We start from the raw sequence: 27,213 nt of genomic DNA on the forward strand, positions 1-27,213 counted from the left end.
TTAAATGTTTGTGTGGTATTTTATTAAATTTTTTTGAAAATAATATAATTCCTAAAAAGCATTGTATTATTTATAAAAATAATTGAATTCTTACGAATGATTTCATTAGAATTTCTTAACAATTGAATTTTCAAGAATTTTTTAAAATAATTGAATTTCCAAGAAGAAATTTATTACTTTTAAAAATAATTGAATTATTGTGAACGATTTTATTAGAATTTTTAAAAATAATTGAAATTCCAAGAATAAATTTATTACTTTTTATAATAATTGAATTCTTGTGATGAATATTGTTACTTATTTATGAAATTTTCCAAAGAATTTTATTAAAATGCCTCAAAATAATTAAATTTTTGAAAATAATTTCGTTATTTTATTGACATAATTGAATTCTTTCGAAGAATTATTTTTATATAAATGTTGTTTTCGAGGAATTGAAATTAAATTTTTAAAAATAATTACATTTTTCGAATTTTAATTGAATAGTTGCAAAGAATTTCATTAAATTTTTTTAAATAATTGAATTCCTGAGAAGAATTTTATTATTTATGAAAATAATTGAATTATTGCGAAAAATTTTATTAAAATGTTTAGAAAGAATTGAATTTGTCTGAAAAATTTTGTTATTTTTGAAAATAATTGAATTCTTTATATGAATATAAACATTGTTTTAAATAATTAATTTTTTCGAAATATAATAAATATTATATGAAAGTTTTATTTTAAATTACTGAATTTTTGTAAAAAACTTTATTTGTAAAAATAATTAAATAAGAAATAATAATAAATAAATAACAAATAATAATAATTGAAATTCTTCGATGAATTTTACTAATTATGAAAAAATTGAATAGTTGCAAAGAATTTTAATAAAATTTTCAAAAATAATTGAATTCCTGAGAAGAATTTTATTATTCATGAAAATAATTGAATTATTGCGAAAAATTTTATTAAAATGTTTAAAAAGAATTGAATTTCTGTGAAAAATTTTTGTTATTTTTGAAAATAATTGAATTTTTTATAAGAATTTTACAAACATTGTTTTAAATAATTAATTTTTTCGAAATATAATAAATGTTATTAAAATTTTATTTTAAATAATTGAATTCTTGTAAAAAATTTTTATTTTGAAAATAATTAAATTTTTCGATTAATTAATTGAAAATAGTATTAAAAATAACTGAAATTCTTCAATGAGTTTTATTATTTATAAAAATAATTGCATTTTTGCTTAGAATTTTATCAAAATTTTTTTTAAAAATTCAATTTCCATGAAAAATGTTATTATTAGTGAAAGTAATTGAATTATTGTGAAGAATTGTATAAAAATTTTGTTAAATAATTGATTTTTTCTAAATTTTTTTTAAAAATGCGATTCTAAATTAATTGAATTCCTGTGGGAATTTTATTATTTATGAAAATAATTGATTTTTGAATGAATTTTATCAAGTTTTTTTAAATAATTGAATTCTTTTGCGAAATTTTATGAAAATACTAGATATTGAAAATAATTGAAGTTCGATTATTTTTTGAAAATAATTTAATCATTTTAAAGAATTTGATTATAATTTTTGAGAATAGATTTTTAATTTCTAGTATTAGCGAATTTAAAGTAGTGGAAATTCTGAAAAAAAAAATAATAGGTTTTAGTGGCTGAAATCTAGGTTTTAGTAGATGAGTACGAAGCCTGGGGTAGTCACTTAATTTTGAAAATGTACTTAAAAAATTACTTACTACTTGTCTACTACCAAATAAATATTTACTTTTTTAAAAGTAATTATCGATTGCGAAGTCTGCCTTATAGAAAATAATTTCAATCAAAGTCAATAAGTCAAAAATTCATCATTTTAAAAAAAAAATCTTTTGAAACAAAAAAAATTTTACATCGATCAGAAATGACTTACATAACAAAATCGGAAAAATTTCCAAGAAAAGTTTTTCAATGAAATAATGTGCATTTCGCGTAACAGTTGAGGCAAAAGGCAAAAAAAAGGACGGCACGTGCCCGCATTTACTTTAACTTAAGTTTATAGAGTGTAGAAGGAATGTGTATATCCGGATTGAAACTAAGTGCACACGCGCACGAAAACGTATGTGATCGCGCACAAGTCGGTGCAATAAAATGCTAAAAAAAAGGCAACTGCATTTTGTACGCGAAGGCATATTTTTAATTGAAATAATTGCTTCCATTATAAACTAAATCGTAGCAATTAGTGTGCTCATTTTACTGCACAATATATACATATATAGCTATATCAAAAGAAATATATATACACATTTCGCGCATACAATAAAGTAAGGTGCAAACTTTTTCAGGCCATCTGTAAAAAAAAATCAGAATAAAGGCATTGAAATAAAAAATTCGACATAATATGCACAATATATATGCAGATATTGGAGATTCCTATTAGATAAAGAACAGTGCATAATTTGACAATATCTTCTCGCATATAATTTCCGTTAATTAATCGCAAAGTCTCAGATAAATGACTCATTTTCTTTTATATAGAAGTAATTTACAGTGTAATATCCACTGGATCATTTAACTTAATTATTTTTCTTTTAGTATATGAAAAAATGCATAGAGTTTGGAATGGTAATTCAAGTTTAACAAAATAGTAATTGTATTATTTTAATTTTTAATTAGTTAATGACAATATTTGGGGTATTTTTATTTGAGAAAACGATTTATTTATTATTTTTTTTTTTTTTTTTGAAAAGTTGCATTTACTTTGACGAGTGGAATGACTGTAGTGGTAAAAAGAAAATTATTCAAAAGCGATTTGTAAAGTTGTTACTGGTTTTAAATAACATGTTAGCAAACGCGTAAAATTATTTTTTATTCGCGTCGAGTAATGTTGTAAAATGGAGAATTAATTATACAATTGGTTTATTGAAAGTAGAAGATGGGGAGAGAAAAAAAGTTTTCTGGTGCAAATTCTAGGAAAGAAATCGCATCTCGATAAAATGTATGTACGTTATTAATGGATGAAAGTGTGAACCGGCTTTGCGATCAACATCACAAAGTGGGAACGTGTATGCGCGCATTTTACAAACATGTGTAATGATTACGGTTTCAATACATCGATCGCGTAAGCGTCGTAATCGATTAAATTCATCAAGAAGGAGATAGAGAGAGAGAGAAAGAGTGAATCGAAAAATGCAACTTGCCGCGCGCACAATCATTATGTCTCGCAGCTGTCTCGACATTCCCGGTCTCTCCTGAGATACGCACCATAAAAAAACGGTTTTACTCATACTCATTGATAGCGAACACTCCCATTTTTTTTCTTCTTCTCTTTTCTGTTTTCTACTTTTCCTTTTTTCGCTTTTCTATTTTTGTTTGCTATTTCTTTTGCTGCCTTTTGCTTTTTCTCTTTTCTGTCTTTTTATCTATTTTCTTCTTCGGCTGCTTTTCGCTTTTTCTGTTTTCTGCTTCGTCTTTGGTTTTCTTTTCGCACGCGGAGGAAAACTAGTATTAACGAACCTGTATTTCAGTGATGATAAATCTTGTAAATGGATTCATTAAACTACTAGTACATGGTTCATAACAGGTAATGATTCATGATTAAAGGGAGCAGCTACAAATTGCCGTAAACTATCGTGCAGAATGTTTGTTCTATTAAGGATAAAATAATTTCATCATTATGCAAAATATTTGATTATATTCACTCCATACAATAAAATTAGATTGCTTACAATAGTGAAATTCTACGTAATGATAATCAGTTTTGAAATAAGCGTTATTACCAGCTATTTTTAACTTTATTTCGGTCTTAATCAATTTTTACAAGGCGATGATTCTCTGTAACAGACTTCGTACTCTTCTAATAAAATCTACTATTTACTACTTTTTTATGATTTGCTATTATTTGAATACCTTTTTTAAATTTATGACACTAAAAAAATACTTTTTTCTATTTTTGAAAATTTTAACTACTTTAAATTCGCTAATAGTTTGTATAATAAAATTATTCTCAAAAATTTCAATAAAATGCTTAGAAACAATTTTAAAAATTCTAATAAAATTCTTTGGATTCAATAATTTTCAAAAAATTTTCGAAATTCAATTATTTTTCAATATCAACTATTTTAATCAATATTTCCCAAAAGAAATCAATTCGTTAAAAAATCCAATTATTTTTATAAATAATAAAATTCTTCTCAGGAATTCAATTATTTACAAAGATTTTTATCAAATTCTTCGCAAGAGTTCAATTATTTTTACAAATAATTAAATTCTTTTCAGGAATTCAATTATTTTTATAAATAATAAAATTATTCTTCTCAGGAATCCAATTATTTTTAAAAATTTTAAATAAAATTCGTTGCAAAAATTCAACTATTTTTATAAATAATATAATTCTTCTCAGGAATTCAATTACTTTTAAAAATTTTAAATAAAATTCGTTGCAAATATTCAATTATTTTTTTAAGTAATAAAACTCATCGCAGAATTTTAATTATTTTTAATAAAATTTTATAAGAATTCTTCAAAAGAAATTAATTATTTTAAAAAATGTTAAGAGTAGAGATGATTCTATCACTCAGTCGTATTTTAATAAATAGAGAAATTTAAAAAATGTTTTAATTTGTTCATTAGTTTATTATTAATTATTAAATATTTATTTTTAATACAATTTTAAATTTGTAATTAAATTTTTTGAAAGAATTTAATTATTTTCAAAAATTCTATCAAAATTCTTCAAAACAATGCAATTATTTTCAAATAATTTTAATAAAATTCTTCTTAGGAATTTAATTAATTTCCAAACTTTGTCGAAATTCAATTATGTTCAACATCTACTATTTTAATAAAATTAACCAAAATAAATTAATTATTAAAAAAAATTTTTTATAAAATTCGTCGCAATAATCCAATTATTTGTCTTCGGTAAAATTCAATTATTTTCAATAATTCGAATAAAATTTCTTGATGAAATTTAATTATTCTTAAAAAGTTGAACAAAATTTGTCGACAGAATTCACTTATTTTGAAAACTTGTGATAAACTCGTTAAAAGAATTCAATTATTACTATCAGTATAAATTTTTTATTAAATTCCTCGCATGAACTTAAATTTTCTTCGAAACAATTGAATTTGTATTTTTACAAATTTTATTCTTTTTTTTATTATTTTTATCTATTATTTTCATAAATTGTGAAATTTTCACAGGAATTCAATTATTTAAATATTTTAATTTAATTTCTTTTCAATTATCATCTTTAATATACAATTTTAAATGAATTCTTCGAAAAATGCAATTTTAATAAAATTCTTTCCAAAAATTCCAACTATTTTCATAAATAATAAAATTTTCACATAAATTAAATTCTTTTCAATAATTGAATGAAAACGTTTTTATAAACTTTTATAACTTTGACAAAGATTAAAATATTTTTGATTTCCACACAAAGAACACCCACAAATTTATTCTTTTTTTGTGAAAAAAATTAATATTGCAATAAAGAATTAACAATTTTTTAATTATAACAATAATAAAAAAAAGAATGTTTATGGCAAGATTTACAATAAAATTACAATACCGTAAATTAAATAAAGCTAAGCTAATGAAAATGACTACTTGGGAGTTTTCGAGGTCACTGATTACGAATCTGATATCAGTTTTTCGAAATTCAAAATGGCGGATCCAATATGGCAAACGAATTTTTAAAAATTATTCGGATTCGTTTGAAATTTGTTACTCAGGGGTTTTCGGGGTCGCTGATTACAAATCCACCGTCAGTTTTTTAAAATTCAAAATGGCGGATCCAATATGGTCGACAAAGTTTTAAAAATTGATCGGATTCGTTTGAAACTAGATACTTGGGGGTTTATGGGGTCGCTGATTACGAATTTGAAATCAGTTATTCAAAATGACGGATCAAATATGGCGGACAAATTTTAAAAACTTAGATTTTTATAAAAATATGTTTCCGAGGATCTGTAATTTGCCTACTTCTTCACAGTTACCGAGACAAACCACAAGGAGGCTACAGAACTTTATCCCATTTTTATAAATCCGCCATTTTGAATTTTGAAAAATTGATTTCATATTCGTAATCAGCGACCTCAAAAACTGAAAATTGCTCTTTTCTAAAAGAGTCGGGCGTTAAAGGGTTAAATAAAAACATTCGTCTATTGAACAAATGTAACAATTTGCCTCCTTTTTCCTCTGGTTTCTCCCGGCGTCAATTAAAAAGTTAAACGACAGCGGTACAATTGGGCCTTTGTTCTTGTCTCGATGATCTCAGTTAGTGTCGCATGTATAGGTACTCGGTGGGTTATCAGAAAGGAGATTAAGAAACGAGTAGTAGATTCATCGAACCGTTAATTCGTTCGGGTAGCAACATGCTTACATCGCCTGCAGGTGCGAGAACACATTGGGAAATGCAAATAAGCGTAATAACGGGTATCCTATCGGCAAAATATATCTACCCCGAGGGTCGATGGTCTTCTACCTTCAACTTTAATATAAGATATGTTATCATACTTTCGTATATTTCGAAGTCATCAATGCACTTGAGTCTCCAACTCTTCGATATATAATAATCCACACAACTTTATATCCGCGCAAAATATCAACGAAAAATGCGAATGTATATTCACTTAATGTGTAAAAAAAACCAAACGCTTTTCCTTATCGCTTCCAAAAATTTCTTCCTTTACCATTTCCTTGTAATTAGCGCCTAATCTCATTGCTTCTATCTAAATTAGTCCAAAATTTTCGATACTAATTAAAATTAGCAGAGAAAATGATCAAGTTCGGATAATTTTTTGTTGGTTACGGATAACTTTCTGTTCATTGTTTTCTAAATAAAATTGATACTTAAGTGAATCAAATTAATGCCAATAGTTTTATTCTTCTTTTGGCACAATTTGATATCCTATGACAGGTTCAGCGTTTGAATCGTGAATTAAGAATCATCAGTAAGGGGAAAAATTAAAATAGAAATTAAAAATAATTCTTTGGTGAATATTCAAAAACGGATGGTTTTTATCAAGGTTTGTTTAGTCGCATTTTTAAGGACAGTAGTGGCTCTCTCTCTCTTACTCTTTCTTGCTCGAGATAGGAATGGTAAGTGGTACGAGTGTTCACTGATTCAACGGGAGAGATTCAGCTTCTAGAGATATCAACGGTTTTAAGGCATGCTCGTGGTCAGGGATCGACACTTGAATCGTTTGGTTCGTCTTTGGTCATCTAGCCAACCGATCGCCACTATCTTTCGAAGCTTCCTCTTTCCAGCATGAGAGTTTCTTCTCTCTCTCTCTCTCTCTCTCTTTTTTTTGCTCTCTTCTAGCCTTCATTCCCTCTGGGTGCTCTGCTATGTAAATTAATTAGAACCACGGCAGGCTACACCGATTCTTTTCCAAGCGAGACACGAGGATTGGCTTCTTCCACCCTCGGATCCAGAGGATAGCTAATGCATGGCTTGTGTTAAGGTAAAACATTGCGGACAAGAAAACCATCACGAAGAAGATGAAGGCAAAACTTGGAAACCGGGTGTGAACCCAAGAGGTGTCTCGTTCCCCACTGGTCCCGACTCCTGATAGCAAATCTCTCTTTTCTCTCTTTCCATTCTTCGAACTCAGACCATTTACAATGGGATTTCTGCAATTAACCCTTTCCTTTCCTTTCCTCTTCTTTTCTTTTCTCTCATGGTCGGTGGTTTTCGATATAAGAGAAAAGGACATTTTGCTGAGAAATATCTTCTGATTTAATTATTAATTTATTCCTTGACTTTTCCCTGATTTCCGGACATTTGACATTTTTCCCTGAACCTAAAGAATATACTGATTCACTCTAAAAATGATAAGATACTCAAAAAATAATGTATTTTGATAAATATTACATTGTAAAAAAATTCAAAATACATAAAAACGCATGGTGGCCACCTTAGGGCCAAAAAAGTGTCCACGTCTAAACATAACAAAAAACTTCGTCTTCATAAACAATAAAAATAACCTGAAGCATTCAGTGCTACCAAATAATACACAAGAATTTCCTTAGGATGGCCACCTTAGGGCCCTCTACCCAACAGAAATAAATAATTTATTGAATAAATAAACGTTTTCATTTATTCAGTTAATATAGAAAAAGTAAAAAAAAGTAGATTAAAATCTACTACGAAAAAAGAAGAGTACGATGCTTGCAACAGAGAATCACCGCCTCAGTTAAAACTCGACCGCTGCAGGTACAATTTTAGCGGTTTGAATCTCTAATAGATCCAAAGAGTGCAGACGGTTTAGAATTTCCTCAAAAAAAAAAAATAGTTTCAAATTTCCAACCGAGAAGAGTTAATACATAGAATAATTTTGAAGAAGCACTCGAGAGTAGGCAAAGGTCAGTGAGATGGAATAAAGTAAATGGGTAGGCGGAATAGGACTTGTCGAGGTGCTGGAGCAACAACAACAACAGCAGCAACTGCTACAGAGAAGTGAGAAGAAGAAGGTGAAGGGTCCCCGTGTGTAAAGAAAGCGGCAAGTGTATCGGAGCATCGGACGACAGTGCACAGCGCCTGGGAGTCTGGTCGAAAGATTCGAGCTCCGACAATGAATACCTACCTATTAAAGTGGTGTGAACAATACAAGAGTCTGCTACTAGTCCTACAACCCTACAACCTTTACGAACACATGTAGAGAATCATTTTATAGACATGCACCTAAGGCGTATATACATATACCCACGCGCTCGCCACGAGAAGACCCGTGCTCTCCAAGCACCCATTCTTGGACCTGCTCCCTACCGTGATATACTGCGAGATGAACGATACGTGCGCGCCCATGGACCTGCTTCGCTAACTTGCATATCATTTTGCCACCGATTTCCTCTATCATCTTTTTGTTATCATTTATACTTTACTCGTAATTTACATGACTTGCTTCTTGGTTCTCTGCAATCAACGAGTGCTGTTTTTTTTATTGTGAATTAATCTCGTGTTACACTTGCAAACACAGTTGCACTCTTCTGTACTTTTTTCTTCACGCTTTTAATTAATTTACTGCATATTATACAGAAAACCGTACTTTTCCGAACGCTTTTCAATACTTTGCTGCGTACTAAACAGAAAAGTGCACTTTTCTGCACGCTTTTCAAGATTTTGCTGCATACTATGCAGAAAAGTGTCCTTTTTCGAACGCTATTCAGTACTTTGCTGAAAATTTTTCTGCATTTCTTGTTATTACTTTTCTGCATAGAATGCAGAAAAGTGTCGATTTTTGCACGCTTTTTTATTACTCTGCTGCATAATGTACAGAAAAGTGTACTTTTCCGAACGCTTTTCAATACTTCCCTACACACTATACAAAAAATGTAATTTTCTGCAATTCATTTTATTACTTTCCTGCATTCTTAATAAAATATTATTATCATTATTATGACTATGAATATTATTACTATCCATCAGCATGTTTCAAATTTCGAAATTCTCAAATACAAAGTTTTAAATTCTATTCTTATATACGCAAAAAGTGTGGATCAATTTTATTGTCATCCACTTATATCGACTTGGCAAATTATACTACAGGTAATTTTCATCGACTGAGAATAGAAACAGTAGAACGATTCATATTCCAAATCGGTCAGATAATCAGTAGTCAAATAAGTCAGAGATTGAACTAAAAGATTATTCTCAAATTAATAGATAAGATTCGTAATGATTATTAGAAGAGATAGAACCTAGTTTATTGTCTTGAAGGTTTCTATACTTTTATGGGTTGTATGATCTAGTTTTTTGATAAAAATAAATAGCGATCGTTCACTAAGAAAAAATAAATAAAATTCCAAATTAAGAAAAATATTTATTCCTTAAAAATGTTCCTCCATCATATTTCATTTTTATTACAAAAATATTTTTAGTGTCTTTAAAAGAGAAATTTTTTTCCTCTTCTGAGAGGATTAACGAAAAATGTTGATTGCAGTGCGGAAAATTACACTTTTCCGCACAGTTTTCAGCAAGGTACTGAAAAGTGTGCTAAAAAATATAGTTTTCTGCACAGTATGCAGCGAAGGAATAGAAAAAAATGCATTAGAGTATTGAAAAGTGTGCAAAAATGTACACTTTTTCGCACAGTATGCAGTAGAATAATAAGGATTTTTCTGCATTTTTTCTGCATAGTTTAGAGCAAAATAATGAAAATGGCGCAGAAAAGTACAATTTTCCGAATTGTTTGCAGTACAGAAAAGTACAATTTTCTTAATAGTTTGCAGTAAAGTAATAAAAAGAAATGCACTTCTCTGCATTGTATGCAGGAAAATTGTGAAAAGTGTACAGAATTTTTTCTCTATTTAATTTCTAAATTTCCAAAACTTTCAATGTCGTTTCTTTTCTGGACATAAATATTGATTACGTTTTACAGCAGCCAAATTAGGAAAGATTCAAAATTTTCAAAAAAATACTAAATTTTCGCATTAGGTTCAATTTCTGCATAAAGTATAACAATTATACCAAATTTTTGCAATTTGGTATAGCTACAACAATTTATAATACTGATTTGACATATTTTTAAGGAGAATAGGTCAAGAGCTACTAAATATGCGCCTGGCAAAAATAACTTCATTTCAATAAGAGATCGATATGGGGGTCTAAAGAAGAAAAGATGAACTGGGGGTTGGTTGCGGTATTGTTTTCAAGTGGCATTGTTTTCTAAAAGAGGTAACGAGTGAGTCGCGTGCTTCGTAAAACTCGTAAAAACTCTAATGTATCTCTTTATTCCCTGGCAAAACTATTCATAAATTTCCGATAAATATGATACGATACAATACAGTTTTGACAATAAAAAAAACACACACTCGCCTTTTGAAACTATCTTCAAGTACTAAAGTATAAAGAAAGTACTTCAACTGCTTCAAAATACTTCTACCCAAAATATATTTGGAATAGGATGTTAGTCCTTAATATCTTATACCAAATATATTTTGGATTGTCCATTTCAAAATACTTGTATTTTTAATCAAAGTAGTAATGTACTTAAAATTAGTGAATATTTCTGCTACTAATGTTAATTAGTGACTAAATTTTTACTAATTCGGAGAATAAGTTCCTGAAAAATAATTCCAATGGATCCAAAACAAGCCTCTTGTTAGGAGTTAGTCTCTTGTTTTTAGGAGACAAAAACTTATCCGTAAATTGAGTCGATTAGGAGAAAATTATTCGAGTATAAATCTTACCTTGGAAGTAACTTTTGGTACGTAGATAACTAACACTGAGCCTGAGGATGCTGAGGCGATCCAACTTGCTAAGTATGTTCTGCTCGAAGGGAAGTAAAGAAGCTAAAGTATCCAGTTCAGCGTTGAGACGTTCACGATGTCTCTTGCTTGGATTCGATTTTGTGACTCCATCCTTTTGAGGTGGCTTCAAACTGTAAACAGAAAAAAATCATACTTTCAATAATCGTACAATACACTTTAAAGAATCGGAAAAGTAGAAAAAAAAGAAAAAAAGAAGAAGAAAGAAAAGAACAAACAAAAGAAAAAATACCAAGTTAGCAAAAACATTATTAACATTAGTACAGTTGGGAGAGTTATTTCCGACGTTCTCGTCGCATTTGAAAAAAAAGTCGTTGATAGAGTTCAGGACAGGTTTCGTTCTTTAACGCGACGCGTGACCCTTTTTCATTCTCGCCTTTTGCATTGGAATAATTAGCTTTGTTTTGCACGAGTGCGAGAGCGCGCGGCCGAGACAAGAAACAAAGCCGCTTCTCTCGTCGTCCTAATGGCGTCCGAACCAGTCCAGTTCAGACAACGTTCCAAAGTCCAATCCGGAACGAACCTCCGCCCTCGGGAACCTCGTCGCTGGTAATGGATTTTGTGTCATCTGATAATTAATAGAGTTCTCTGACGCTGCTGGGCGGCGATACACAACCTCATTCATCACGCTTTCTAACCCCTAAGCATTTTAATTAAAACCACTATTTTTACAGCCTTTCCACTCGGCTTTGCACTTCCTTCCTGAACGCCGTACCTACTATTCCATCTCTCTCTCTATACACCACAAGAACAGTATAATCTCCTTCGAGTTATTATACATATCCTTCTGTGACATGTCTTTTCAGAGATTATTTCATCTCTATTATTTCTTCTGCTTTGGGTTTCTTTCGCGGTTGAGAATTTTTGAGTAGAAGACTAAATGCTACCGGACATGGTGCGACTGTCAGGTGCTGTACACCTTTCTTTACTTAACTGCACACTATGCAAAAAAGTATATCTTTCTGCACACTTTTCTGTATATAGCATATAATATTTACTATTATCAGCATAAAATGATATTCATTAATTAAAATAGTATAAAAATTCATTTTGGAAAACATTTTGGAAAACACCCTTTGGAAAGCAGGTGTTACACAAAGTACCAAATGCAGAAAGAAGATGTTTTCTGAGGAGTTTGAAAGTTACTGCTCTCGCTTCGCTCAAGCAGCCACTTTCAAACTCCTCGAAAAACATCTTCTTTTCCCACTAGCACAGAAAGTACAGTAAAATATACAGAAAATACAGTAAAAAATCCAGAAATTATAGAATACATAGTAAAAAACTCAGAAAGTATTGAAAAGGCACAATAAGCATATAATGCATAGCAAAAAGTTTAAAAAGTATAGAAAAAGCACTGAAAAGTACGGAAAATAATTAAAAACTAGACAAAGTACATAAAAAGCACTGTAACTTGAAGAAAAGTGCAAAAAGCACAAAAAAGTACAGAACTTACAAAAAAAAATCCCCGGAATTTCAGAAAAAGAAAAGTCCTAACAAGACTTTTGTATGCACACACGATCTTGAAAATAAGATTTCCAATCAGTTATAAATAGTATAAGAAACACATTAAATGTTGCTGGAAAAAGTATTCGACTGCTAGGGAGGAGGGAGGGGGGGGGGTGGCATACGGAAACAAGTATAGGAGGCAGAGATGAAAACAGGAAGAAAGGCAATGCATATTAATAAGGCAACACTGTGCGTATCGATCGCAGTCAGGACTCTCGGTGGTTTAGAGTCAAGCATGGTTGGATGCGCGCGATCGACCTGCATGCACACCAACGAACTTCTTCTTACACACAAACATACATTCCATTATCGCCAACCAACTCTTTACCATAAAACGACTTTGTTATATTTATATCTATCAACTTGAGCTCGTGCCAAACATCACATTTCAAGGTTTTCTTGTGCTCCGCTCAAAACTAGTCCAAACACGTGTGTACAAAAATATCTTGATTTAATTACAAATGAATCCAACGAGAATTTTGCCCCCTTCTTCTCATTTACTATTTTCCTTTTAAATTAAGTCGAAACGAAACTTTCTTATTGAAATTTTATATCTTTGATTCTTATTTACTATTTTTTTTTTTAAATTAAGTTGAAACGAAATTTACCTTCTAAATTAAGGCTATATCCTTATTTTATAAATCAAAACCATAAAAACGTTTGCTATGGAAACGGTTGCTATGGTTACTAAAACCATAGCAACGGTTGCTATGGTAACCATAACCGTAGCAACGGCTGCTATGGTTTAACGTTACGGACCCTTTGGGGGCCGTTAGGATAACAACTGACGGAGACTCAAGTCTAGCTATATAAATGTTTCGGCCCTAGGCCCAAAACCTAAAGAAGAACGACCCCTAACTTGAAACAAGACAAAATTGTTCATAATTCAAGAAAAAAAGAACGATCCCGTAAATTAAAGCAATTTTATAATTAAAAAAAAACGAATGTTTCGCAAAAGAAGTAGAAGATTAGCCTGCACACTCTATATATAGTTTTCAAAGAATAATAAAAGGAGACGTGTACAAAAAAAAGAAGAGTATAATGAAGATATATATACTAGAATTGAAGTTGATAGTAAGCATTAGTAGTACCGCGTGTCAGTAATTCATTAATAAATTCACGAATATCTCATGCACTATGACTTTACAACCTACATACCTACTCATGCAATTTCACACATGGCGTGCAAACGTGCGCCTGCGAGTGTACGGATTATAAGAGTGCCTTTGCATTGTATTAAATGTCTCGATTAGTGATGCAAAGATTCATGAGTTAACTGGACCGCGCCAAAGATTTAAAATACGCACATTTCTTCCTCTATTGACATGCAAATCAGTAATGTCCGCATTTATCTACCGTGTCCGCATTTATCTACCGTTTTGTTCACAGCATATTTAAATTCAAAGTCTTCCATATTAAAAAGCTCGAACCAGTGAAAGTATTTAAAAACACGGACTTTACGGACCAAAAGTGAAAAACTACGCACCAATTACTGACAAAAATATAACTAGCCCGAACATTTAACATTTATTAATTTTTGAATAAATTAAAATACAATAATGATTTTCTCACCCGGTCATGTCTTATAAATGAAATATTAAAAAACAGAAAAACACCATTCGCACGAAAATGGACAATTGAAAGAATATTCTCAAAATAAATAAAACCCTTTAAGTTTGTGAAAAAAGAAATGTGACATAGAGGGTAAATTTTTGAAAATTTAATCGATCAGACAGTAGTCCAGGTGATAAGGGTAATATTTCCCCTGGCGCAAGCTTATTACTGTATACACCTTTAACAGACGCAACTTTTGCCCTCGCATTAGGCAGGTCGTGTATATACACGTGCAGATACCAATCGAGTCCACGAAGCGTGAACACGGCAACGCACTCGAGAGAGGGTGGTGGTTTCACCTCTAAATCAAACGACTGACATATTCCTCATAAGTTTCAAATTGAAAACGATATTAAAAAAACAACATATTTTCTTTTTCAACCTTTTCTCCATTTTCTCCAATTTATTCTATCATCAAAATTGAATCCCTTGATGCAAGCGCACCAGACGCAGCCCGATTTCATTTTAATGGACTATGTCTGGTTCTTGCTACAAAGTTTTCAATAATTAATTACAATACCAGTAAATGAAAATTACAAATATTTCAACTACGTTCTAATTTTCTGCTCATAGAAAATTATTAACACTAAAAATAAATTTTAAAGTTAAAAAAAATTTTTTGTAAAAAAAATTAAAGTATTTGACACCAACATGGATTAAAACAACCAGAAATAATGTTTTAAACTGACAGTTTTATTTCTAAGGATATCAAATCAAAAAACAAGTTTTTTTTCTCAATTCGCTAATTCTAGGAATAAGAAAAACTATATTCTCAAAAATTATAATCAAATTCTTTAAAACGATTCAATTATTTTTAAAAAATATTCGAAATTCAATTATTTTCAATATCTAGTAGTTTCATAAAATTTCGCAAAATAATTCAATTATTTAAAAAAAAAATTGATAAAATTCACCAAAAATTCAATTATTTTTATAAATAATAAAATTTCCATAGTAATTCAATTAATTTAGAATAGCATTTTCAAAAAAATCAATTATTTAACAAAATTTTGATACAATTCTTCACAATAATTCAATTACTTTCACTAAAAAAACATTTTTCATGAAAATTCAATTTTTAAAAAATTTTTTTGATAAAATTCTAAGTAAGAATTTAATTTTTTTTATAAATAATAAAACTCAACGAAAAATTTCAATTATTTTCAAAACTATTTTACACTGAAAAAAAATTTATTTGATTCAAATAACCGATTAATTGACTATTATCAATTAAATATTTACTTGAATCAAATAATATTTATTGGAGTCAATTAAATGGCATTTTTTAAACAAATAATTTCAGTATTTGAAGCAAATAACATTTAATTGACTTCAATAAATATTATTTGATTCAATTAAATATTTAATTGATAATAGTCAATTAATCGGTTTTTTGAATCAAATAAATTTTTTTTTCAGTGTAAATTAATTAATCGAAAAATTCAATTATTTTCACAAATAAAGTTTTCCACAAGAATTCAATTGTGGAATTTTTCAATTTAATTCAATTAGGGGCCTTTCAAAAAATACGTAACGCTTTAGGGGGGAGGGGGGGTCAAGCTATTTGTTACGGTCAGCAGAAAAAATGGCGCTAATGTATACAACATTGCGTTACATGGGGGAGGGGGGGCCCCTTATTTAAAAAAAAATTTCATAATATTTATTATATTTTGAAAAAATTAATTATTTAAAACAATGTTTATAAAATTCTTATGAAGAATTCAATTATATTTTAAAAAGTAACAAAATTTTTCACAGAAATTTAATTATTTTCAAATATTTTTAAAAAATTGTTCGAAAGAAATCAATTGTTTTAAATACAATTTTAATTCAATTATTCTTTTAGATTTTAATAAAATTCTTCGAAAGAATTAAATTATTTAAAAATTTGTTTGTAAAAATCTTCGTAAGAATTCAATTTTTTTTATGAATAATAAAACTTTCTCTGGAATTCAATTATTGAAATTAGAATTTGCATGAAATTAGACGAAAGAAATCAATTATTTAAAAATTTTTATAAAATTCTTCACAAGAATTCAATTATTTTTCTAAATTTTTAAATTCTTTCATGAATAAAAAAATTCGTTGCAGGAATTCAATTTATTTTCAGTATAAGAAAGAAGTAAATATTTTTGATGAAAATTAGGAAAAAGTCAGGAAAATAAAAAATATGGAATGAAATTTTCGTCATTTTCGTGAAGTGTCTAAAATCAATTTTTTTTTGGTCGTCAAGTTTAATTTTTCGATAACTACTTTTTTACTACTTTTTTTAGTTTGAAAGCTACTTTTTTAAAATTATTTATCGATTGCAAAGTCTGGGATAGAGACACAGTTTTATCAATGCAAAAATTAGTTGAAAATTAATTATTTTAATCTTATAGATTGCAAAAATTTTTATGAGTAAAGTGCATCGATGGTAAGGAGTAAAATTTTTTGAGTTAAAAATCTACTCCAAAAAGGTGTTAATCTAGAGTGAAATAAACAAGTTTGTCACTTACTCCTTTTGGAGTTATTTCTAAAGTTTAATAGTGAATTAACTCCGAAAGGAGTACAAATATAATATGAATATAATTACTTCTTCTCTAATTATTGGTGAAAGAGATAAAAAAGAGGAGTAAATGCGTTTGGAGTTAGAATATACGAAAAGCAATAAAAAAAAAACAATTCCCAATTATTTAATTCACTCAGCAAATGACAAAGGAAAATTAGTAAAGCCCCATTTCGATGCTACACTAATCGTCTGAATTCGAGATCATTATATACGAAAAACTCTATTCTCCTCAGCAGTAAACCTGCTAAAGAAGCTGTTATCAAAGTGGATCCGCCATTTTGTGTTTTATAGCAGAGTTAAGCTCTCCCTCTAGTGTATTTACCGACTCTCTCTCTCTCTATGTATATGTACACATAGACATTTTATGCTCTCTCGCGATCGTATAGGTATAAGCGTTGCGGGTGGGTGGACGAAATGGTCGGAACGAGGGGGGCCGCGCAAGCGCTATCGAGGGTGGGTCCACTATGGATTTTCGAGAGCAGATAACTATATAGTCAGTTCCGGGGTGCTGAACGAGGAATATGGCAGACAACATACATTACATTTTTAGGGACTCGAGAGCCATAATATAATGATAGAAATTCTAGGACCCTCTCTCCCTCTCTCTCTTTCTCTCTCATTAATCGAAATTTATTTCTAAAAAGGCCTTTTCACTCCCATATTGTATATAAATATAAAAGATAGCCCATTAGAATTTCCAAGTAGTACTTCATCATTTTTATTAGGCCTTTTTAATTAGCTCAAAAACATTTTTAGGCATTTTAATTAGATACACCTTAAGGTAAATGTCCATTTAATCAAGATAAACAACTTTACACTTTATTTAGAAATTAATAATTTCATTTCTTTCATATTTTTTTTATTTTATTGCCTTCTTTCTGCTTACTTGAAATATTACTACTATTATCCAATATAATAAAATAATAACAATTATTATTTTGACTTTCATTTTCACTTTCACTATCATTTTCACTTTCACTATCATTCTCACTAACATTTTTACTTTCATTTTCCCTTTCACTTCGACGAATTTTCACTTTCGTTTTCACTTTGATAGAATTTTATTTTTACTTTCATTTTTATTTTCATTTTTACTTTCGTTTTCACTTTGATAGAATTTTTTATTTTGAGTTTTTTATTTTCACTTTTACTTTCACTTTAATAAATTTTCATTTCCACTTTTACTATGAAAGAATTTTATTTTCATTTTTACTTAACAGAATTTTTATTTCACTTTCGCTTTCATTTTTACTTTGAAGTATATTTTTATTTTCGTTTATTTTCACTGTAATAAATTTTCACTTTCAATTAAATTTTATTTTTTCTTCAAAAAGAAAATGAATTTAATGAAAACCATCAAGGTGAAAATGAAAATTTCTCAAAGTGTAAATGAAAGTAATAAATGAAATTCATCAGAATCATAGTAAAAATGAAAGTGAAAGTAAAAATAAAATTATGTAATCGACCCCTGGGGGTCGATTAAGTTATTTTATTTTTACTTTCACTTTCATTTTCACTTTGACAGATTTATATTTTCACTTTCTAAGAGAATAAAAGTGAAAATAATAATTTGTCTCAGTGACAGTGAAAATAAAATGAAAAAAAATTATCAAAGTGAAAGTAAAAATGAAAGTAGAAATAAAATTCTATCAAAGTGAAAATGAAAATAAAATGAAAAAAAAAATTATCTAAGTGAAAGTAAAAATAAAATTCTATCAAAGTGAAAACGAAAGTAAAAATTCGTCGAAGTGAAAGGGAAACTAAAAGTAAAAATAAAATTCTATCAAAGTGAAAACGAAAGTAAAAATTCGTCGAAGTGAAAGTGAAAATGAAAGTAAATATGATAGTGAAAATGATAGTGAAAGTTGAAAATAAATTACGTAACCGACCCCCAAGCGAAGCTTCTTTCTGTATAATAGTAATAAAAATAATAATAACAACAGAAAAAATAATAATAAACAGAATAAAAAAAATGATAATTATAATAATAACAACAATAATAATAGTAATGAAATAATAGTATTAGTAATAGCAACAATTAAGTATTTGTCCCAGTAACAATAAATAGTAACAAAAATAATAAAAATAGTAAGAAAAAGAATAAAAACAGTAAGAAAAATAGTACCAAAAATAATAACAATAGCAATAAATTTGAATACATCACAAATTTAGACGGTAATTTTCCAATTTTTAGTGAAGTAACAATTTAGATTTCATTGAAATTCGTGACATACGCCTGGGTCTCGGTTGGTTGGAGAAATGCTATTAGTTTCAAATCGAAGACTAGCAATTTACGAGTCTCGAATTTGAACATACACAGCCATATGGTCAATTCTTTGGCTCACAGGATGCAGTATTATACAGACAGACGAGAATTGGCTTTTATATTCACTCACAAATTTCACCAAGTGAAGTATTATACTTATCCTAAGTACATTTCCGGTTGTATTTCATTTTTTTTTATCATATATACTGCTTCCTTTTTTTATTTATATACATATATAGGTTAAACACCTCTGCAACTTGTGTTTACGACTCTCTTGTAATACGCACCTATTGTGCGTGAAAAATAAAAACTTCACAGCACAATTTATTTCATATTTTCAATTTCAATTCGTCTTTTGTGCGCCTTTAATACTTATTTGCGCAATTTATTTATTATATGTAAAATGCTGACTAAAATAATTTTAGTCAGAAAAATTTTAAACAATTTTAATCAGAAAAATTTTAATCTAGAAAATTTTAGTCTACAAAGTTTTAGACTAAAAAAGTTTTAGTCTACAAAATTTTAGACTATAAAAAAGCTTTAGCCCAAACAATTTTGAGACTAAAAAAGTTGCGGTCTAGAAAATTTTAGACTAAAAAAAACTTTCGTCCAAACAATTTCAAGACTAAAAAAGTTTCAGTCTACAAAATTTTAGACTAAAAAAAAAATTAAAGTTTACAAAATTTTAGACTTTAAAAGTTTTAATCTAAAAAATTTTAAACTAAAACAATTGCAGTTTACTAAATTTTAGACTAAAAATGTTTTAGTTTAAAAAAAGTTTTAGTCTACAAAATTTTCGACTAAAACAGTTTTTTTCTACAAAATTTTAGTCTAAAAAAGTTTTATCCTACAAAATTTTAGACTAAAACAGTTTTGTTCTACAAAATTTTAGTCTAAAAAGGTTTTATTCTACAAAATTTTAGACTAAAAAAGTTTTATTCTACAAAATTTTAGACTAAATATGTTTTAGCCCAAAATTTTTTAGACTAATAAAGTCTGATAGTCTACAAAATTTTAGACTCAAAAAATTTAAGTCCACAAAATTTTGTATACTGAAACTTTTTTAGTCTAAAATTTAGTAGACTACAAATGTTCTAGTCTCAAAATTTTCCAGCTATTTCTTACAGCCAATAGAAAAAATAGCGTTAATGTTGGGGGGGGGGGTAAAATTTCCAAAAAATGTCTTACACGTAATTTACGAAAAGCAAAATATTTTTCTAAATAGACAAAAAAAAATTACAAAATTTGAAAACTAGTTGCAAAATGTTGCTCGAATCTGAAGTGTTAGAGAAGAAAGAAAGAAACAAAGAAAGAGAAAGAGAGAAAGAGGGTGGGGGGGGATAATTTAACAAAAAAATATGACATTATACTTATGCGAAGTACATTTCCGGTCGTATTTTTTTTTTTTGTATCAGTTTGACGATATTTTTTTCGAGTATGTAGGCTACACGTTCAGAAAATTAAGACAGCTGTCTCTAGAGACTATCATTTTTGGCGACTTGATTTTCTTTTGATGAATGTTTTTTAAGAATAAAAAAAGAAGAGGAAAGATATTGTAGCGCCGTATGGCGTAACGGTAGATCGAATTAAAGTGAGATTAGGATAGGGATCTTCGGAATGCCGTGGGCCTGGCTAGGAGCTCACTTAAAAAGTCGTTAACGGATATCGAAGAAGCTAAGAGAACTCCACGCCTGACCCTAGTCAACTGAATGGCGTGCGAGTTTTCGATCTTTGATTTCAAACAAGTTCACGAATCACACTAAAAAAATCCTTTCTACACTTTTTCCCCATTAATTCCTCTATTTTTCCTTCTTATTATTTCAACACTTATATATAGAAAAAACAATTACTTTTCACAATTAAGTTTCTTTGACTTTTCATTCCGAAAGATTTAAATAAATTTATTTAAAATAAATACCTATTCAAATATTTAAATGAATAAATATTTTGTATGTTGAATTCTTTTATTTATATGATTTTTAAATAATTTTCAAGATTTTTTAGCATTTGAAATTGTATTTTATGTTAAGCTTACCTATTGAGCCTATTTGAAATTGTATTTTATGTTTGTTTATAGGGTAAACTTAACATAAAATACAATTTAAAATGCTAAAAACGAAAAATAAATTTCGCACCACATGTAATGTGCAGTACATGTTTCATTAGTAGGTAAGACATCGAAATTCATTCACAGAAGCGTCAGCTGTGTATTCATCTATGAAGTATTGCATGTAAACAGATCATTAATAAAAAATCAAAGTTGCATGTCTAGCGACGTAAACTTGAAACGAAATTAATTGCAGACTTTTAGGCACATAACACGCATTTCACCAATGTAACTCTTAATTCGAAATATCGCTTCTAGATTCAAAATTCGCAAATTCGAAATTTTTCTCAATTTTTTTAAAAAAAAGGAAATTCAGAAATTTAGAAAATGGTTATTAACCCCTTAGCAGTGTATAGTTAAAATAAGGTTTTCGTGCCACAAATGTGCTGAATTTTGTATTCTTTTTAATAGGTACTTGTGATATCATCATATTTTGTTTTTGGGGTCCCTGAAACCAAATATTTGGTCAAAATTCAAAATGGGGATCAAAAAATTTCAAAGTTTATGAATTTAAAATTTTGTTTGTTCACCATTCTGGAGCCGCCATTTTGAATTTTTAAATTTTGACTAAAGATTTGGATTTAGAGACCTCAAAATCTCCCGAATGAGCATTAATTAATTAATTCATATTTAATTTACTACAGTGATTTTCCAATTAGATGCTCGTACAGCGGTCATACACGCATTGGTGGCACGAATTATTTTTGCCTCTATAGACGTCAAACACAGTGAAGGGGTTAAAATAATTTTCTTTCAATTTCTTTTTCTAAATGCGTAGACATCTGTACATATTTAAAATTGATATTACATGAAAGTACACTTTGGGTATAGACAAACATTACTTTAAAATTCACCTTAATAATTTGCACTTTCATGTATAACTTAGTAATCAATTTCTGTGCCAACTTAGCGAACGTGAGTCTTATAAATAGTTAAATAATTCTATATACCTGTGAAACTATGGCGATTATCTTTATACACGTACGGCCTAGCTCTCTCTAACTTTTTTCTCTCTTTCTCTTTCTATGTCTATATATACAAAAAAGTGATGGAAATGGCTCTGTAATGTTGACTAACTTGTCACAATTTGTCGACGCTTGGTGTTAATTAATATTCTATATGGGTCACCCATTCCAAGAAGATCGCGATCATTATTCCAATTATCGCATACATATAAACTTTCTATAATAAAGACATAGGTATGGATATTATTGGCGTCATTTGTGTAAATCTCGTTCTCTCTTTCTTTCTTTCTTTTTCCTTCTTTCCCTGTCTTTCTCCATATTTCTTTCTCTCTGTCTCGACTCATTAGCTGTGAATATGGAGGAATAAACTGTCAATTCGTAACTAAATTACGAAGCCGATTTCCGAATCCGATAACATGCCCGCATATAAGATGAAAGATATATATCTTGCGTTGGCGAACTCGCGTGGACAAGAGAGACGCCAAATCAATGCACTGACAGATTTATCGATTTATATAGTATTTGCACCGCAATGACGTAAGAATATCTCCATCTGTTTTTTTTGCAAATAATCTTTTCCGTACAATTTTTATTGCATTACTGAAAACATATCAAAAAAAAGTCTATATGAAGTTACATAAATAGACTGTTTAAAAAAGTGCCACTTTACTCCCTGCCGCCCGTGTGGAAAATTCAACCTCAAATGTAAGTATTTCAAAAAATTTTCCTAATGAGGTGTTACCTAAAGCATAAAACAATTTGCAGAAAGAATATGTTTTCCGATGAGTTTGTAAGTGTCTGCTTGAGCGAAGCGAGAGCAGCAACTTACAAACTCATCGGAAAACATCTTCTTTTCCCACTAGTTACAAAATCAACCAATCTTCTTTTTTTTCTTTTAAGATTCCTTTTGTACCAAAATTGATGTACTTTCTTCATCTATCGCTAAGAAGAATTTCTTTTTTCACTCACAGATCAAAATAAAACTATTTTTCATAAACTTTCCTTCACGAGATCGCTGATGGAATCGACTAGATGTTATAAACTTGAGCCGAAAAATAATTATAGAGCCTTGTGCTTAAGAAAAAGAATAAGAAGTTTAAGTAAATCCATGTGGCAGAGCAACAGCACACGTGGGGATATATTGGTGCGGATGTGAAATTCAACGTTGGCAAAGGGAGAGATGGTCGATAGGAACCAAGGTGGCAGTAGGTATGTGCTATGCCGTAAACAAAGCCAGGCGTGGGACGTCCACGGGAAACCCTCGCGAATCTCCTTTAATTGCGCAGATTGAGATCCGATTCTTCTGTAGCGATACCTCCGATTTCTCAGGTAATCGAACCTTTTCGATCGTTCCGTTGTCGCTCTTCTCGCTAACTTGCCACGAATTAAGGGACATGACTCCTACTCAAACTCGTCTCTTTTTGCCATTCTTCTTTTTCGTCCATTGCCATTCTCATCAAATTTAACCGGAATTTACCATAAAATGCAGAAACTGTATTAACTAAAAAGGGTTAATAATTTATCAGTAACTACATTTTTCTGTATTATCCAAACTGTTAATAATTTATCAGCAACTAAATTTTTTTGTATTATCCAAACTCTGTTAATAATTTGTTCGACAATAGTGATAAGATTTTACAGACAAAAATCGGAGACTATGAATAAAACTTTGCATTCTTAATTTAAACAAGTATGGATATGTTACGGATGTTGATTTGCGCGATTTGTCTACTAGATTAAGAGGATAATATAGAAATGGACCTCTCACCTTCGCACGCACGTTATACGACCTTTGTCGCGTGGCAAAACACTTCACATCTCACGCTTAGATCTGTTTTCGACCCGCTCATAAATTTGCCCACAGACGAGAATGGCTACCTGTATTGAAGACAAGGATCAACGTTCAACAATAGCCTATTCGGTTGGCTGGATGCGCGTGCCCACACACAATTCCTAGGAATATTTTCCCAGCTGTCAAAGAGATAAAGCCAAAGTCATCAATTTCAAAATTACCGCACAATTGACCAATTCAAATTGATTACAAGCCCATTCACTTTCACTCCACATTTCAAGCACCTATCATCATCATTGTTTTCAACTTCTCGACATCATTGATTTTAAATTTCTCGCTGGAGAAAAAGCCTTAATTTTGTGGACAGCAGAGAATAGCAAGAGCTAGCAAAGGCTAAGCAAGTATTACTGTCTTACAAAGGCTAACAAAGGCTAGCAAAAATTTCCAAACATTGAATTCATCCTTTGCCCATACTTTGTCTAACTCTTCCCATAGTTTCGAATGCTTTGGAAACCATGAAGAAAACTTTGTCCATACTTTGATTTCTGTACGGACTGCATATCGAAATGTTTTCAAAAGTAGAAACACGTAGGAAAAAAACCCCTATTCTCCATGTGTGGAAAAAATCCTACAGTGGAGAAAAAGAAAAAGATACGTATCCGAAAAAGAAAATAAGTTTTGTGGCGAGCGACGATCCCAAAACCATTTATCGGGTGTTGGCCTCCTATACCCGTCGCGTCGGTGAGAGAGATTAGTGCCCCCCTCTTTATTTTTTTTGTTTCTCGCTCTCTTTCTTTCTCAACACTTCTTTTGGACTCGAAGCGACGTATCTGTTCAGTGTCTCTTATATAGATATAGTCCAAGTGCAAAACAAGGTGCTGGGGCACTCGATCGTGTGGCTACCGTAAATGTAAATGTCCAACGTTTCGCATTAACATATGTCTCGCGGACTCATTAAGTGGAAAATTAATTATCTAATGGAATCGTTCGCCCTCTATTCGTAGCGATACCTCCCCAAATGTGTGTTTTGTATGTGTCTCTTATTCTCCAAAGAGATATGGAAAAGTCAAGGAAGCCAAGATTTATCACCGCGAACCATATAGACCTCGACAATGTACTTCTCTAAATTTACATTGCAAACTAAATTCAACTTTTCGAAACATCTTCATCAGACCAACAACAACATTGTACAAGTATTTCGTTGCGATATCTCTCACGCGTATTCTGTTATTCTCAAATTTATACACTTCTCCTTGGCTCTTCGATAAAAAGAAGCGTTTTTCAAAAAAAAAAAAAAAACACTAACGAGACTCATGCGGAAGTTGCCACATCATCACCAAAAAAGTATACACTTTTCTCTATTTTCTTAAATAAAATTCCTAAATGAAGACAGAAAATTGTCTGTAATTAAGAGAATGAAATTAGATAGAAACTATTTTCAGGAAATTTATGGTTCTTTCAAGTAAAGAGTTGATTTTGTCACTAGTGGGGAAAGAAGGCGATTTCCGATAAGTTTGTAAGTGTCTGCTTGAGCGAAGCGAGAAAAGATCTTCTTTCTGCAAATTATTAGCAACAACCTTACAAAAAGAAGAGGAAATCCAACCTTTCATAAAGTTTACACTCGAGGGTTTCTTCAAAGAGGGACAAAATCCAAAAAATTGACAAATTCAAATTCTGCACATACGGCGCCAATCTGTGTTCCACGTGCGAGTTTATATACACGACGGCAATCAGTAAAAAAGGCGGGAAGAAGATTCGAGGATCCAAAGAGCAATTATCCTAATGGATGCAAAGTCGCACCCTGCTCCTTGCACCCGAAATGGTAATGAGTCGATATCACCGCATACCAGGACCTTGTTCCTCCACTTGGATCTCATCCCAAAGGAACCACACTTGCAAAAAAGGACTTCTTTGTATCATTCCTATTCCAAACCTATACTCTTCTTTTTCTTTTTCTCATACACTCTCATCGTATTCTCAACATCTCAAGACCCCTTCCACTCCAGATCTAAATTCCAAGATCTCTCGAATTCAAATTTACCTTCTCTCTTGACCACGCAAATTCTCTGATGCTATAAAAAGAGGTGGGTTGCGCTCTTTCAAAACTATTTTCAGCTTAAGTTTCTAGTGGCGATCTAGAGTTTTAGTAAGAAAATAGAAATTCGCTTTTTTCGCTTTTGTTTCAAATCGAATAAACAGTTTTAAAATCAAGCCTAAAAATCACAAATCAAAATTGAAACTATTATTTAGTTTTTATTGTAGACTAAAGATTGTTTTCTCTAGCGAGCGGCGCGACTTTTATCGAGTATTGTATATCAATAGGTTAAGCAGGTTGAAATGAAAGAGAAAATATCGTCGAGACGAGACGCTTCCTAAGCATGAACTACCGACGTTACCAGGCATTCAAGCGACCAAGACAATATCTAGCAAAGACTTTAAACGGCTTCGCACTTGTCACCAGACTGAGTTATCTCGCTTGTTCCGAGAAAGTGCTCCGGGTACAACAGTGGCAAAAACACAAGGTGGCACGACCTATGCTACAAACCAGAGTAAAGCATACCTATATGTATATAGCCTACCTGTTTCGCATCTCTCTCTCTATATATATACACCTCAATATCCTGATGCTTTGCTCACGATTCGCAGGAATCCCATGCAATTTACGTTCGGTGCTTGTACTCTTCAATTTTTCCGCATTTTATACCTCAACTCATCCCCCCAAGCTCGCTGACGTTTAGGATAGTATCATGAATTACGTTTATAACACGCGTTCACGCACTTTATATTTTGAAAATTAATTTTCACATTAAAGAAAACAATCATTGCTCTAAAGTAATTTTATCACTTTGTTCTAGCTTCATTCAAGATTCACCCATCATCATCAAAAATTTCTGAAACTTTTGCTTCTTTCTCTTTTAATTCTTACGTTGTAAAAAGATTCAATCTGATAACTTATACTACTTTAGGAGTATGCAGCAAGGCAAAAAAGTACACTTTTCTGCATAGTTATATCTATCTATTACTCAATCAGGGTTGCCATAAAAATTTTAATTTTGTTTTTCCCTTGATTTCCAGACAAAATTCTTACTTTTTCTTGACACTAAAGAATATTCTGATTCAGTTTAAAAATTATTACTCAGAAAAATGTTCTATTACTTCTTTT

General features: G+C 30.2%; 1 protein-coding gene across 5 annotated transcripts in view; it reads right to left on the minus strand.

The window, feature by feature from the left end:
- Positions 1-27,213, minus strand: part of LOC122509299 (aryl hydrocarbon receptor protein 1) — a 222,712-nt gene that overhangs the window by 108,601 nt on the left and 86,898 nt on the right. For all 5 annotated transcript variants that reach the window (XM_043623259.1, XM_043623258.1, XM_043623256.1 and 2 more), the window contains one exon: positions 11,172-11,362. Coding sequence is in view for 3 of the 5 variants with exons in the window: in XM_043623256.1 (XP_043479191.1) it covers positions 11,172-11,362 (191 nt within the window). In the remaining 2 variants the exon portion in view is untranslated. The remainder of the gene's footprint in view (positions 1-11,171; positions 11,363-27,213) is intronic.

This window comes from Leptopilina heterotoma, unplaced genomic scaffold (assembly GCF_015476425.1).
Source record: "Leptopilina heterotoma isolate Lh14 unplaced genomic scaffold, ASM1547642v1 Lhet_60, whole genome shotgun sequence".
NCBI lineage: Eukaryota > Metazoa > Arthropoda > Insecta > Hymenoptera > Figitidae > Leptopilina > Leptopilina heterotoma.